This window comes from Macaca fascicularis, chromosome 12, assembly GCF_037993035.2.
Source record: "Macaca fascicularis isolate 582-1 chromosome 12, T2T-MFA8v1.1".
Classification (NCBI taxonomy): Eukaryota; Metazoa; Chordata; class Mammalia; order Primates; family Cercopithecidae; genus Macaca; species Macaca fascicularis.
The window spans coordinates 54083735-54097047 of record NC_088386.1 but is presented as its reverse complement, the minus strand read 5'-3'; the positions used below and the strand labels follow the sequence as shown (position 1 = coordinate 54097047).

The window sequence follows — 13313 nt, the reverse complement described above, 5'->3', positions numbered from 1 at the left end:
TTACCTCTTCCAATCTATGAGTTCTTAGCTTTAGTTGGTGGATTTAAAGAGATGTGAAAAAAAAAAGGCACCCCCAAATCTATTCCAGCAGGAGGAATGGTCAAAGCCTCTGTTGGGTTCTTGGCCTAGCCAGCTGGAAAAGACTAGGTTGGAAAATGAACATTTCTGCCATGGCTGATCCTACTATGAATCTGTTGATTCCTGCAATTACAGCAGGTGCTGGACACTGTTTTTGATGCTGTGCAACAATAAAAAGGAATGGTTGGGCTGGAGAAGGGGCCCAAGGGGAACAGGTATGGGAAAAAGGAGAGCCAACTGAGAAATAAAAACAGACATTAGGGCTCCAGGTTAGAAGCTCAGGACCAGGCTGCTCTGTTACCTCCGTAGTGGTTGCTAGAGTCTAGTTGTCATCACTTTTAGGATGACAACCCACAACCACTTTTAGTTCGGGAAGTAAGGAAAGAAGTGGGGATCAGATGAGGGCTTGTATACCCTTAGAGGTCATACGAGGATGTCTGCTCTGCCTCCAGGCGTCGAATGCAACTGGGCTGGCTGAAACACTTGCAGTAAGACCTCACCGTGTGCTCAAGTTCAACAATTTTGGGAAGGCAATAAGCAGTGGAGAAGACATGGGGAGGAAAGAGGATGGTAAACAAACAACAAGGCAAAGAAGATGGGGTTTAAAAATCAGTAGATAGCTAGAAAGTTAACAAGCATGATTGGGGTTGGGTGTGGTGGCTGACCCCTGTAATCCCAACACATTGGGAGACTGAGGAGGGAGGATTGCTTGAGGCCAGGAGTTCAACACCAGCCAGGGCAACATAGTGAGGCCCAGCCTCTACAAAAAACAAACAAATTAGCTGGGCATGGTGGCATGTTCCTGCAGTCTTAGCTACTCCAGGAGGCTGAGTCAGAAAGACTGCTTGAGCCCAGGGAATTGAGACTATAGTGAGCTATGATTGTGCCATATTGCACTCCAGCCTGGGTGACAGAGTGAGACCTTGTCTCTATCAATTAAGAAAAAAAAAAGCATGATTGGGTGGTAATAGTGCTAACAAAATGCAAAGAGAATCCCACATGACTTGCAACTACCAAAATGAAGTGATAGTTGGTCCAGACAACTAGGAAATGTGTTGCCTAGACTACATGCAAATTAAGTCTCAGATGCCCCCTTGCAAACAATTCTTTAGCTCTAGTGAGAAAATCAACTTACTCTTAAAGAAAGGAGTGTTTACATGACCACTACTAAGGGCAATAAAATTTATATAGATACACTGCTTTTGAAAAGTGTGATTTCAGACCCGCTGACATAGAAATTCACCTAAGCAGATGAACTCCCATTAGCATTTAGTCCAGAGCTTCTCAAATTTTTCCACCAAAGCATCCCCAACAGCAAAGGAGTAAATGTATAATCTGAGGACTGGGGGTGCAGCCTGCAGTCGCTTGCCACATGCACAAGATTTCCCATTTTAGCTTGAAAAATTCATGTGCTATATTTGTGTTTAATATAAACATGTTTTAAATGACTTTGAAATTTCTCCTGAATTGCTCAGCAAAAGTGACAAAGTTGTATTATGTATCTCTGTGGGCACTGGGAACTGTGACCCACTGCTGTGTACCTGTAGAGCTTCCTGTATTGCAGTAGAAGCAGCACAGTGTCCTCCTAACTTATTTGATTATCTTGCTACTTTTCAGCTCCAAAGCAAGCACTGGGGATTTTGGGGTACTGGCACAGATAGTTATCCTCACTGGTTACCACCATGCAGGACTCCTATTGCCTCTCTGAATCCTGGGACATGTTGGTGGACTGATGTGAATACAGTGGTAAAGAGAAAGGAGCTAAAGAGTTTTTAGAAATACACATGCAATATATATTTTTTGCTATCAAGTTAGAGAACCCTCACTTAACAGAATGGATATGTTTCTATACAATACCTTTCTTTAAGCAGGAATATCTCTATTCTAGTAAAAGAAAAGAAATGTACTTTTAGAGAATAATTCCAGTGATGATGGTAATAGTCTTTGGTTAGAATGGGCAAATCCCATTTTATGTAGTTGTGGGAATAGCACCCTGCCCTCTGGAGCTTTTTAGAGCATATTTTAGCCCCAGTATTTTTAGGAACTCATAACCACTCAGGGACCAAAACATTCCATCCAACCCTCTTACATTCCCCTTAGACTCTTCTCCTCATGCCAAACTTGTTGTTTCCAGAAGAATTACTCTACTGTGTCCAGGAACTAATCAGAATTCATCAGTGGGAGCTAACTCATAGAAACAAATACATTTAACATTGTATCTCAAATACAATAAAATGATTTTACTATTTTATCCATTCTACAAAAATTATACATATTGATTTCTAATAAGAAATACCTATAACAGATCTTCAACTAGGAGGGTATTTCTTTTTTTTTTCTTTTTTTCTTTTTGGTTTTGAGACGGAGTCTCGCTCTGTCGCCCAGGCTGGAGTGCAGTGGTGCGATCTCGGCTCACTGCAACCTCCGCCTCCCGGGCTCAAGTGATTCTCCTGCCTCAGCCTCCCAAATAGCTGAGATTACAGGCGCCCGCCACCACGCCCGGCTCATTTTTGTATTTTTAGTAGAGATGGGGTTTCACCATGTTGGTCAGACTGGTCTTGAACTCCTGACCTCAGGTGATCCACCCGCCTCGGCCTCCCAAAATGCAGGGATTACAGGCGTGAGCCACTGCGCCCGGCCGCAGGGTATTTCTTTGCAGAGATCTTGATGTGTTCAGCTTACCTGAACCAGTGTTTGTCCTTCAGCTCTTGAATTCCTCACCACATGGTTGTTAGTTGATCCTATGAATGAATGCTGCTGTCTGTTGTCTGCCTTGCTCACGTTCTGGCTGTTGTGGAAACTCCCTGCTTCCTGGTATCCACTGTCAGAATAAGAATTCATTTGTGTTGAACTTCTTGAGTTACCCAATGATCCTGTGAGAATGAAACCAAGAAATATCTTTATTATACACACTTCTGACACTCGCTTTCAAGAATAAAATCTTAAAAGCAAATCCAATACTTAAAAGATAACACAACAGACCCTCACTTTCATGAAGAGATGTCTGTTCTGGTGAATAGAGGGTTCCTTGTTCTGGCTCTGTCCTGATGAGATAGTTGTTGGGATGGACAGCGTCAGAAACTTTAGGTTTGCTTACACCAGTATTTGGCACATCTGTAAGAAGAAAAGTTTAAACAGCTAAACATAGTAATATTACATAAAAGCTTGCTAAAAAAGGTTCAAATATTTGTCAATAGCATCTTAGAATCTGTATGCTAATACAAGGCTGTATTTTCAGATTACACAGCACATTTGACTCTTAACTATATGAATGTGTTCCATAAACTTATACTTCATTAATACATTTTGCTGAATTTCATAAATGTTGTTTGTTATGATTATAAGTCTCAATATTAAGTCAAAATCTGAAAACTGATCCTGTTCCCCTTGGAAAACTGACATCTCAGACACCTTCCTCCAAGGGATTAAAAGACTGAGAATGGAGACCAAGTATTTTAAGAAGGGTCCTCCATCTTATGAACAACTAAAAATGAAAAATTACACAACATTCATATTATTGAGCTTGGTGATGAAGCCTCTGAAGGTAGAGCACATTTTATGTTATATTTCATGTCACCTACAGTCAAAGGAACTCTATACAAAGTTTTAGAATTGCCAAGCAATGAAAACTTTCTTGTTCATCTGCTTATTTTATTCCTTTAGTCTTTTTTAAAGGAATATGGGCAAGTCTAACCTAATCATTGTTTCTTCCAGCCAAACCCATCTCTTCCATTATCTCCTTTAATTTAACAGTACCATTTGCCATCTTGAACTTGAAAAAAACAAACCCCATTCAAACTTCTGTTTTTTATGCTGTAAACTTAGGTGGTATAGATCATGCTGCCTCTTCCCAGTTTAATTCCCGTATGTCCTTCTTTCTCTAATATCTTCAAAATATATTTTCCTATTTTCCAATGGACTTCAATACAAGCCATTTCTTCCTCGCATTTAACCCTTATATTAACAAACTTTTTTTCAGAAATGCTGCTTCACTCTCACTTCAAAGATTTTAATTAATTTAATTTAATTCTTATCACATTTGGAGTTTAACATACAATCCTAAAGATTTAAATGTCTACCTCCTTTCCTCCCTCCCTTTCTCCCTCTGGGTACTACTACACACCAGGCCCTATGCAGTTATGAGAGAAGATATGGGTGTGTGTGTGTGTGTGTGTGTGTGTGTGTGTGTGTGTGTGTGTCTGGGGGAATGGAGCTTAGGAAAATTTTCCTAAAGGAAGTAACATCTAAGTAGCATCCATTTACCACAGGAGGCCAGCTTTTCCTTTCTGTATCGCACTTATCACCATCTCTCCCCACTAGAATATAAGCTGCACAAGGGCAGACAGACTTTTATCTGGTTTGTTATATCCTCAGTGTCTAGGATGGTGCAGAGTACTCAGTAGGTGCTCAGTAAATATTTGTTGAACAAGCAAACTCCTAGTAACAGCAGCAGCTTCCTTTTACTGAGTGCTGACTCATGCCTGGCATTGCACTGTGGCTTTACCTTACTGTGTTCAATGAAGTTTGGCTATATAAAGCAAAGTAAAATTTTTAGGGACTGTTGATTAAGCTGCTTTAGAAGGTGAATACAAGGTTTAAGGGAGAAGTGGGAAATCCCAGTGCATTATAAACCTTTAACTTGATGTCAGATTCAATTCAAGATTTTGTTTCCTAGCCTCTGGAAAGATTAGCTGACATTCTTAGTATAGGTTTTTAACGACCTGCCTCCTGCTATATTATTTGACAGAATGCTTCTATGTGGTAGAATTCTGTGACAGTTCTGATTGCTTAAGTTTGGAATTTCAGCAAAGATTAAAGATTGTATATGGTTTCCCTGGTACACGTTGAAACATGAGCTGAGTCACTGTCAGGCTGACAATACCATAAAGTGCTCTGCTTCATTTGTACAGCTTCTATCATGAGTTTCCAGAGTTCTAAACATTCTTATACAGTAATTCTCAAAGGAGTTTTGCTAAGGATTAAGTAAAATGCTAAGGAATTGGAATAGCTGGGAATAGCTGCACAGGTGCTGGCCTGAAATCAGAGCTATGCAGCAATCAACCTTTGTTCCATCAGGAATGGAACCCTGGGAAAGCAAATATGAACTAGCAACAAACTACAGATAAAAAGTACCACTGTGGTAGCCTCAAGGCTTCACATACATGGAAAAATGTACTGTCTTGGAAAAAAAAGATGTTCAGATAGTTCTCAGCGTTAGTTAAATGTAAGGTAAAATCTGGGACACTAATATTTTAAAGCTTTTGGTTTAGAAACACTAGGTAGCATGTAGTGTCAGGGTCTCAACATTTTTCACCATGGAAACCAAAACCATTAAAATTTTATGTAAGCTGCCCACCCACTTTTTAAAGAAAGCTATTCAGAGCTTAAAAAAAAAAAAACAAAAACGAAAAAGAGGAACATATACCCTAAAAACTGTAGCTCAGCAATTGTGTCTTTCCACTCAATGAAACATATTCTCAGAAACCATGTAACAATCTTGCTCATTTAAACTCTTCCTTATGAGAAGCTATTTAAAATAAATAACCTCAGAGAAAGCACGAATCATGAGATATGTGATTCCATACTGGTTGCCCTAATAAAACTTCATGAAATTAGTATCTTAAACAATACAAAATTATTCCAAAAGTAATATAAGAGCCATATTGCTTTTAAATATTATGACCTGACTCTGTTTCATATATTTTTTAATGCACCACCCTAGAAAACAGAATATAGAAAAGGACACTGAGATGCTAACTAGAACACTAAAATACAAAATTCTCAGGTGCCCAGAATCCAATTTGAAAATCTAAGGAACTGGGTTTAAAGGACAGGACTTAGGTTTTGTGACCTATCTTTAAGTAAATATAAAAGTAAGAGTTAATAAAAGATTTATTTAATATGAACTATAAAGCAATCAACTTCTATACTATAAATAAGGTCTTCAGTTATTTTTTCTTTTTCTTTTTTTTTTTTTTTTGAGACGGAGTCTCTGTTACACAGGCTGGAATGCAGTGGCACGATCTTGGCTCACTGTAACCTCTGGGCTCAAGTGATTCTCATGCCTCAGCCTCTTGAGTAGCTGGGATTATGGGTGTGTTCTACCATGCCCAGCTAATTTCTGTATTTTTAGTAAAGACGGGGTTTCACTATGTCGGCCATGCTGGTCTCAAACTCCTGACCCTAAGTGATCTGCCCATCTTGGCCTCTCAAAGTGCTGGGATTACAGGCATGAGCCACTGTGCTCGGCCATCCAGTTATTTTTCTGTTTCCTTAGCAGAGCCCAACAATAATGAAGAATAGCTGCAGAGATCAAAGTATCCTGAAATCTATTCTGATTTATGAAAAGAAATGTAAATGGTTTTCAAAATAGTGTTACTATTTTGTTTCTTTGAAAACTTGTAATCCACAAATTATCTATATACATGCACAAACCTATGTATGCACAGACATCATATCTCAGGTAAACAGAAAACACATCTTCTAATTTTACTGGATAAAGTATTTCTCACTGTAGTATGGTAGGGTTCACATTTACCAATTATGTATTATTTAAACAATCTTACTTTAAGATGAATGAATTTTAAAAACCTCTGCTATGTGGAATGAAAGATGTTAGTCAAATTCACTAGAGAAACACAGAGGCATATCGTATGCAGTTAACCATTTCATGATGAATGCTGTAACCTATAATTAAATAGTTGGCATATTACAATTTAGCACAATCAGCATAAGAAATCAAGAGACATTTTTATAAGTAAAAATGGCAAACAGCATGTGAATGTTACTTCTTTAATCAGTGTACTGAACAACATGTGTTGCTTAAAAAAAAAAAAAAAATCACAAACATGTTTTCTGGGACACCAGAAATATACTATGGGGAACTTTCAAACATCAAATTAGCATCTTCGAAGAAAATGTATATCTAAAGACAGAGAAATTGAACAAGCTTCAAGGTAGAATGAAATTTCCATTTGTGCCAAAGACTGCAAAATTATTGGAATCATGGGCCTTCTTGTCTATTACATTTCATTTGAGTGCTCTAATATTTAAAAATATATAATTAGAAAAAGTGTTATGGTGCATCTATAAAAAATACTAGTGGGTAAGGGACAATAACACTGTAGGGCTACGAAAATCTGGTATATCATCCACCTCATTAAGCTCATGGTAAAAGATGGAATACAAAGTGAGATATTTTATCTTTTTTATAATGTACATCCCCAAATATACAGAGTGTGTATGAAGATATGCTTAGTAAAAGAGTCTAAGGCCTCTCTAATGAACCTGAAATTATTAAAATGGTTCTGCTTTGTTAATCTATGTCTTGCTGTATGAAAGGAGGAAGGTCTGTAGTGTGTGTAAAATCACCATGGAAACAGGAACTGAGAGATCAGTAAGGAGATTTTTAGTATAGACAACCCTGTGACTAGTCTTTCATAGTCCAGCACACTGGAACCTCATGATAGGTTCTCCTTGCTTGAGTCTGTTCTGAGTTGCTGTGGTATTTAGGGGTTTGCCCTTACATAAAGAATGTGTAGTGTGAGTTCCGGCAGGACTCTTGGGACGGCAATAGCACCCGATGTTAAGGCAGATGATACTCTCCTTGATGGTTTCTTCCAACTCTCTGGCCTGTGAGCTGAGGTTAGGCTGTCGTATGACTCAGAGGGGCAACATTTTGTGGAAAAAAAGAGTAGAAAATGCTGTGTTACATGGACTCAACTTCCTGTCTGGTTACGGGGCTCTCCTTTCCTGTAGGATCACAGGCTTACAAGGGAGTCTACTTTCCACAGAGGTGCAGAAATCGTCCAGTGCCTCCTATGGCAAAAAAGTAAAGCCAAATTCTGGAAGAGAACATGGGTGGTGGCACCAAAAAGATTTCTCCTCTTTATACCTTCTGTGACATACAAGATTTATTTCTATAGCAGGCAAGCTTATCATCAGAGGGAATAAGGCCACTGGGAAACCCTGTTTCAGAGTGAGAAACGTTGTTTCAGGGTGATGGAAACATGAAGCACCAATAGTATTCCTTCCTCCACAGGAGAAAATACAAGTTGACAGATATTTTAAGAATATTACACATACTTGGAGTTTGTTGACTCAAATATAAGCTACTATATACATAAGATATCATTTAAAAGTTGGATTTTAGTGGAAGTAAAGACATAAGGCAGAAAGACCATGTTTCTTGAAACGATTTCTGGTCTGGTTCTTAAGTATTTCTAGATTCTTGGGTCTTGTGCATATTTATATTATCTTTTCAATATTAATAAGGCAATGGCTCTAAAAATTTTACCCGTCTAAAAAGTGTTGCATAAAAGGTCTTGGAAAATGGAAACCATTAATGAAGTACCTTCTACTTCACTTTAAACTCTGCTTTAAGCATCAACTAGTCTGCCTTGAAATTCACTGTAAAGCTTGACTGCTTGGATTCAAATCTATAGTATAAGCAAATTTTGTGAATGCATAAACTGGTATCATAGTGATTTCCACAATGCCTAAACTAAAAGAGATCTCCTGGTCATATATAAATTCTGTCCAAGAATATAAAACCATTAAAAATAAATTTTACAAAAAATAAACTGAAGAGAAATTTCTACTAACAGTCATATAAAAATGAATGTTAAGTATTTTCAGTCTGGATACTATTTAAAATACAGATGTCACACCTACTATAAAAATTTATACTTTACACCTATAAAAAGAAAACAAGAAAAACAACAAGGAATTAAGAATTATAAATACAAAATGAAATGAACAAGACATAACTTGCCCAATACTGAGTTTAACGGGCTTCATAAATGGCTGAGGGGGTCTCGCTTCCTATCAAGGAAAGCTGAAGAAGGGGTAAGTAAGGGATCTGTTGTAATGTAAAAAGTCAGCTTATGGAAAATACAACTAAGTGCTCAAAAATCACCCTACAATATTTTTCAAAGACACTTTTTATTCTCTTTGGGGAAAAAAAAGTTACCAAATATAGAAATGGGAATATCTGTCAGTGGGAGATACAAAGTAAGATTCCTTTTGTTAAAAACCAAAAAAGCCTTCTTAAAAACACAAACCTATAAAGGATGATATTCACTATCAAAAAGAAACAAACGATTCTTTTGAAATAAGATCTTCTATATTTTTCCACTAGTTATCTTTTTTTTTTCTTTGGTAAAATATACTAAGATAAAGCCACATGCAGACTAACTTTGTCATAAGAATGAAACGTGAAATTATAGAGGGTGACTTTCAGATGTGTCCCAAAGCAACAGTTATAAATTGAGGAACGAAGGCTCTGTGTTTTGAGGAGGTAGTAATAGAAAAAGAAGGGTTTTCAGACTTGACAATTTCTATTTTATTTTAGATAGTTAGTAGCACATTTCTTCACATATCACTAAAAGCACGAGGCAGTTTAAATATTTGGCATGTTTATATCAAACATGAAATATTAAAGGCTAAAACTGGATACTTGATTTTCATATAATGTGCTTTTGGGGATCTGTTCATATATTATGTGTAAGTTTGCTAAGGCAAAATCTAATACTCTTATTTGGTGGTGGCCCATGACAAACATATTGAGACATCTATGGTTCTAAACTTGAAAGGCTGATCTTCTGTATAATATAGGTAATTTGTTCAATAAAAATTCATTTCACAAAATCCCAAATATGTGGAAACTACAAATTAAATAATATGCACTGGCTGGGAAACTCATGCATCCATTTCATAGTTGGCTTCTTCATACCATTTATGTCAGGGCTGACCTTCAGAATATGGTCAAAATTTTGCTGGCTTTACCATGTCACTCCAGCACACCATTTTTAACCTCATATTTCAAAACTTTTGTTTAAAGCATTTGTATTTAATTTTTTAAAGTTTTAAACATATACAAAGGTAGAAAGAAAAAGTATAATGTATTCCAGGTTTAACAGTTATCAGCATTATGCATACTTTTTTTCCATTATCTTTTTCCTTTGTTATATAATTTAAAAACAAATCTCTCACATTGGATCATTTCAACGCTAAAAATTTCCGTTTGTATCTCTAAAAAATAAGGACTTCATAAAACCATAATTATTCCATAATGCCATATAGTGAGTTCAAATTCAAAGTTTTCAGATGTCTTGGAATGTGTTTCTTCAGTTGGCTTGTACTAGTCAGGCTGAAATAAGGTTTACTGATTGCATTTGAGTACAATTGTTATTTAAGTCCCTCAATTTAGAAAGGGGCACCCATTCCTTCATTTTCATGTTTTTGATGCACTGAGGAAACTGCAGCAATACACTTTTAAGTTGTTCCACATCCTGAATTTGTCTGATGGTTTTCTCATGTAACTTACTTATTCCTCTAAATACACTATTTCTTTAAGCAGAAGGTTATAGCTAAAAGCTTTCAGGTCAAGCCTTTGTGGGTAGCATACTTTATGAATGGTGCCATGTACATGACACCTTTCATATCACAACTTTCAGGGTTGCTAAGATCTATCAGGCAATGCAGGTAGTGGCAGCTTAATCCTTCTGTCAAGTTTACCACCAACCTGTCTCCTAATGCAATGGTTCTCAACCTTGGTTGCAAAATGCAATCACCTGCATTGAAAATTGGGTGGAATTTTAACACTACTGCTGTCCAAGTCCCACACTCAGATATTCCAATTCAATCAGTCTAAGCTGTATTCTGAATACCGGAATTTTAAAAAACTCCCAGGGTGATTCTAATGCACAGCTAGGGTTGGGAACTTAAGAGGTTTCCGCATCCATTGACAATTTTTGCTTGACTTATTTCATGAGGGCTTGCAAACTGGTGATTTTTCTAATTTTATTATTCTTTCTACATTTATCAGCAGGAATTCTTTTGGAATATTTTACATAATAGCTAGAATTATTTAGTTATCCTGAAATATGAACAGAACAGGTAGGATAAATGTTTAATTCTTCTTTTTAATGACTAGGTTTTAGAATAAAGCAGTGGTTCTCAAACTGTGCACACTGGAGTCACCTGGGGACTCGTTAAACCCCACTGACGCCTGGTTCCCAGCTCAGACTTTTGAACTGAATTGTATTGGGGTGATGCTTGGGCATCAAGATTTTAGTAGCTCCACAGGTGACTCTACAGTGCAGCAGTGTGTAGGAACCTCAGGAGTGAGTTGTTGGCACCCACAATTATATCTAACGGTGATTTTTTAAACGTTTGTTTTTGCTTGATTTGGTAGTGGTTGTTGCATTTTTCGTGATAGAAAAATGTATCTGATCATTTTGAGCCAGCTACGAAGACAGAAGAAAGCCAAATTGACAGGAAACTTAGAATTTTGCTAAATTCTAAGGTCATGCTGATCTCCAATCTCCATGAGAACGAGTTAATTAACATGATGGTCAGGGGTATGCTCAAGTTTCCATGGAGTGTTATGATTTAATGAATAGTTAATAATGATATTTAAAAATTATCTTACTTCGTTCAATCTGTTCCTAAGTTTTATGATATAGAGAAATTTGAAACAAATGTTTTTGTTAAAGCCTAGTAACTTATTAAAATTTTAAGTATTCATGAAGATTTACATTCCTGTACTCTGGTAACATAGTAAGTGCAGCTAGGACTACCAGGTGCTATCAGCAGGAGCATAAATTCTTAAGCTTTCTGGTGGGCAAATTGACAATATTTGCCAAAATTAAAATGTAAACACCCTTGTCCAGGAAGTTTCAGTTACAGAAATCCTATCAGAGACACTCATATGTGTGCAGAAAGAATCTTTGCCATTGTCTGACAAAGTAGAAAACTGGAAAAAACAAAATGTTCACTGATAAGAAACTGGTTATATAAATTTTCAAACGATGGATACTATTTAGCCATTAAAAAGAAATAGGGCTTTATATACTGACATAGAAACACATCCATTATTTTGTAATGTTAGGGGAAAAACTTAAAGGTCACAGAACAACATAGAGTGTATCTTTATTTGTGTTAAACCAAAACAAACAACTCCAATGTGTGTGGATACTTCGACATACATACAAACACAGGTAACAGTCTGGGCTGTTTCATTATTCCAGACTTTTTCCTATACGTTGTGTCTGTGTATAGTTAGTTGTGTAGGTGTGGTGGTCATGGTATGGGAACATGTTGGAATGAAGGAAATTTCTACCTTTTATTCAGATTCTTCTAGACTTTTTTTTTTTTTTTTAAAGAAGCATATCTTATTTTCATCTTAAAACAGTAAGTTAAGAAGAGCTTTTACAGTGGCAATCAGGAAGCTATCGCACTGCAGTTGGAAAGAAGGCAGTCATGACTGTGTGGCTAAAATGGACGTGCAAAAAATAAGGGAGAGAAACTCGTACTCTACAGCTGATTTTAAGCGAAATTCTTATCATCCTTGTATTTAGAAGAGAAACAGGAAGAAATATATGATAAAGTTTTGTCATTTGTAAAGTTTATGGCTACAATAAATGATGGCGTCCAAAATCCTCAATAGTCCTTTATACATGACTGCTGATCTAATATTCTGTTTATGAACATGTACAATACAATACTCACTTCCTACTGTATCTCCTTTATAAATTCAATACATTTCTACTGAGGCATAAAGTGTTTCCATTTAAGTCAACTTCTTATCTCATGATGTGCTGATGAATTTTTGTGTTGTAAATTACTTGTACCAGATAGAGGAAAAAGAAAAGATAAATTGACTTAGGTCTACTTTCTCTTTTGTCATTTATTTTCAGTATTGATGGTTTTTTCTTTCTTTTTTTTAAAGCTCATCCCAGTGGAAGAAACTTGTATCCATACATTTTAGAAACAAAATTTAAATACACAAACAAAATGCACAGCCTAGCTCCTACAGTCTTAAATTTAGTAGTAAACATTAAGTAATGCCAGTATTCCACACAGTAATGATTTAAATCAATAGTATGTTAAAATCATACCACTTCAATACATGTTACACAATAAATGATGTAGCACTGTGAAGTTATGGAATCAGTTTTAAACTTCCTATTTTACTATGGTCTTTTTTCTTCCCTTCCATATATACTGTCTAACATCAACACTCCTAACTGCCTAGAATTGTTACTATTTTCTCTACAGTTCATCCAAATCTATTAACCCCTTAGTGCCTTCTGAGTCAACCAGAAAATTTCTCTCACTTGTTTTGGTAGAGATTCCAATCTTTTTTGGCCTCTAATTTCTTATCCATGAGTACCAATTCTTTATCACCTACATAACATCCACCGATTTCTTGAACACTTTCTTTTTCTAGG

General features: G+C 36.5%; 1 protein-coding gene across 42 annotated transcripts in view; it reads right to left on the bottom strand.

The window, feature by feature from the left end:
- PKP4 (plakophilin 4) overlaps positions 1–13313 on the bottom strand; it is a 229419-nt gene that overhangs the window by 57952 nt on the left and 158154 nt on the right. For 27 of the 42 annotated variants that reach the window (XM_065525510.1, XM_065525520.2, XM_065525519.1 and 24 more), the window contains 2 exons: positions 3061–3192; positions 2761–2951 (listed from right to left, as the gene is read on the bottom strand). In XM_065525510.1, coding sequence (XP_065381582.1) covers positions 2761–2951; positions 3061–3192 — 323 coding nt within the window. The remainder of the gene's footprint in view (positions 1–2760; positions 2952–3060; positions 3193–13313) is intronic. The other 15 variants (XM_065525513.1, XM_065525514.1, XM_065525517.1 and 12 more) reach the window with 1 other exon arrangement.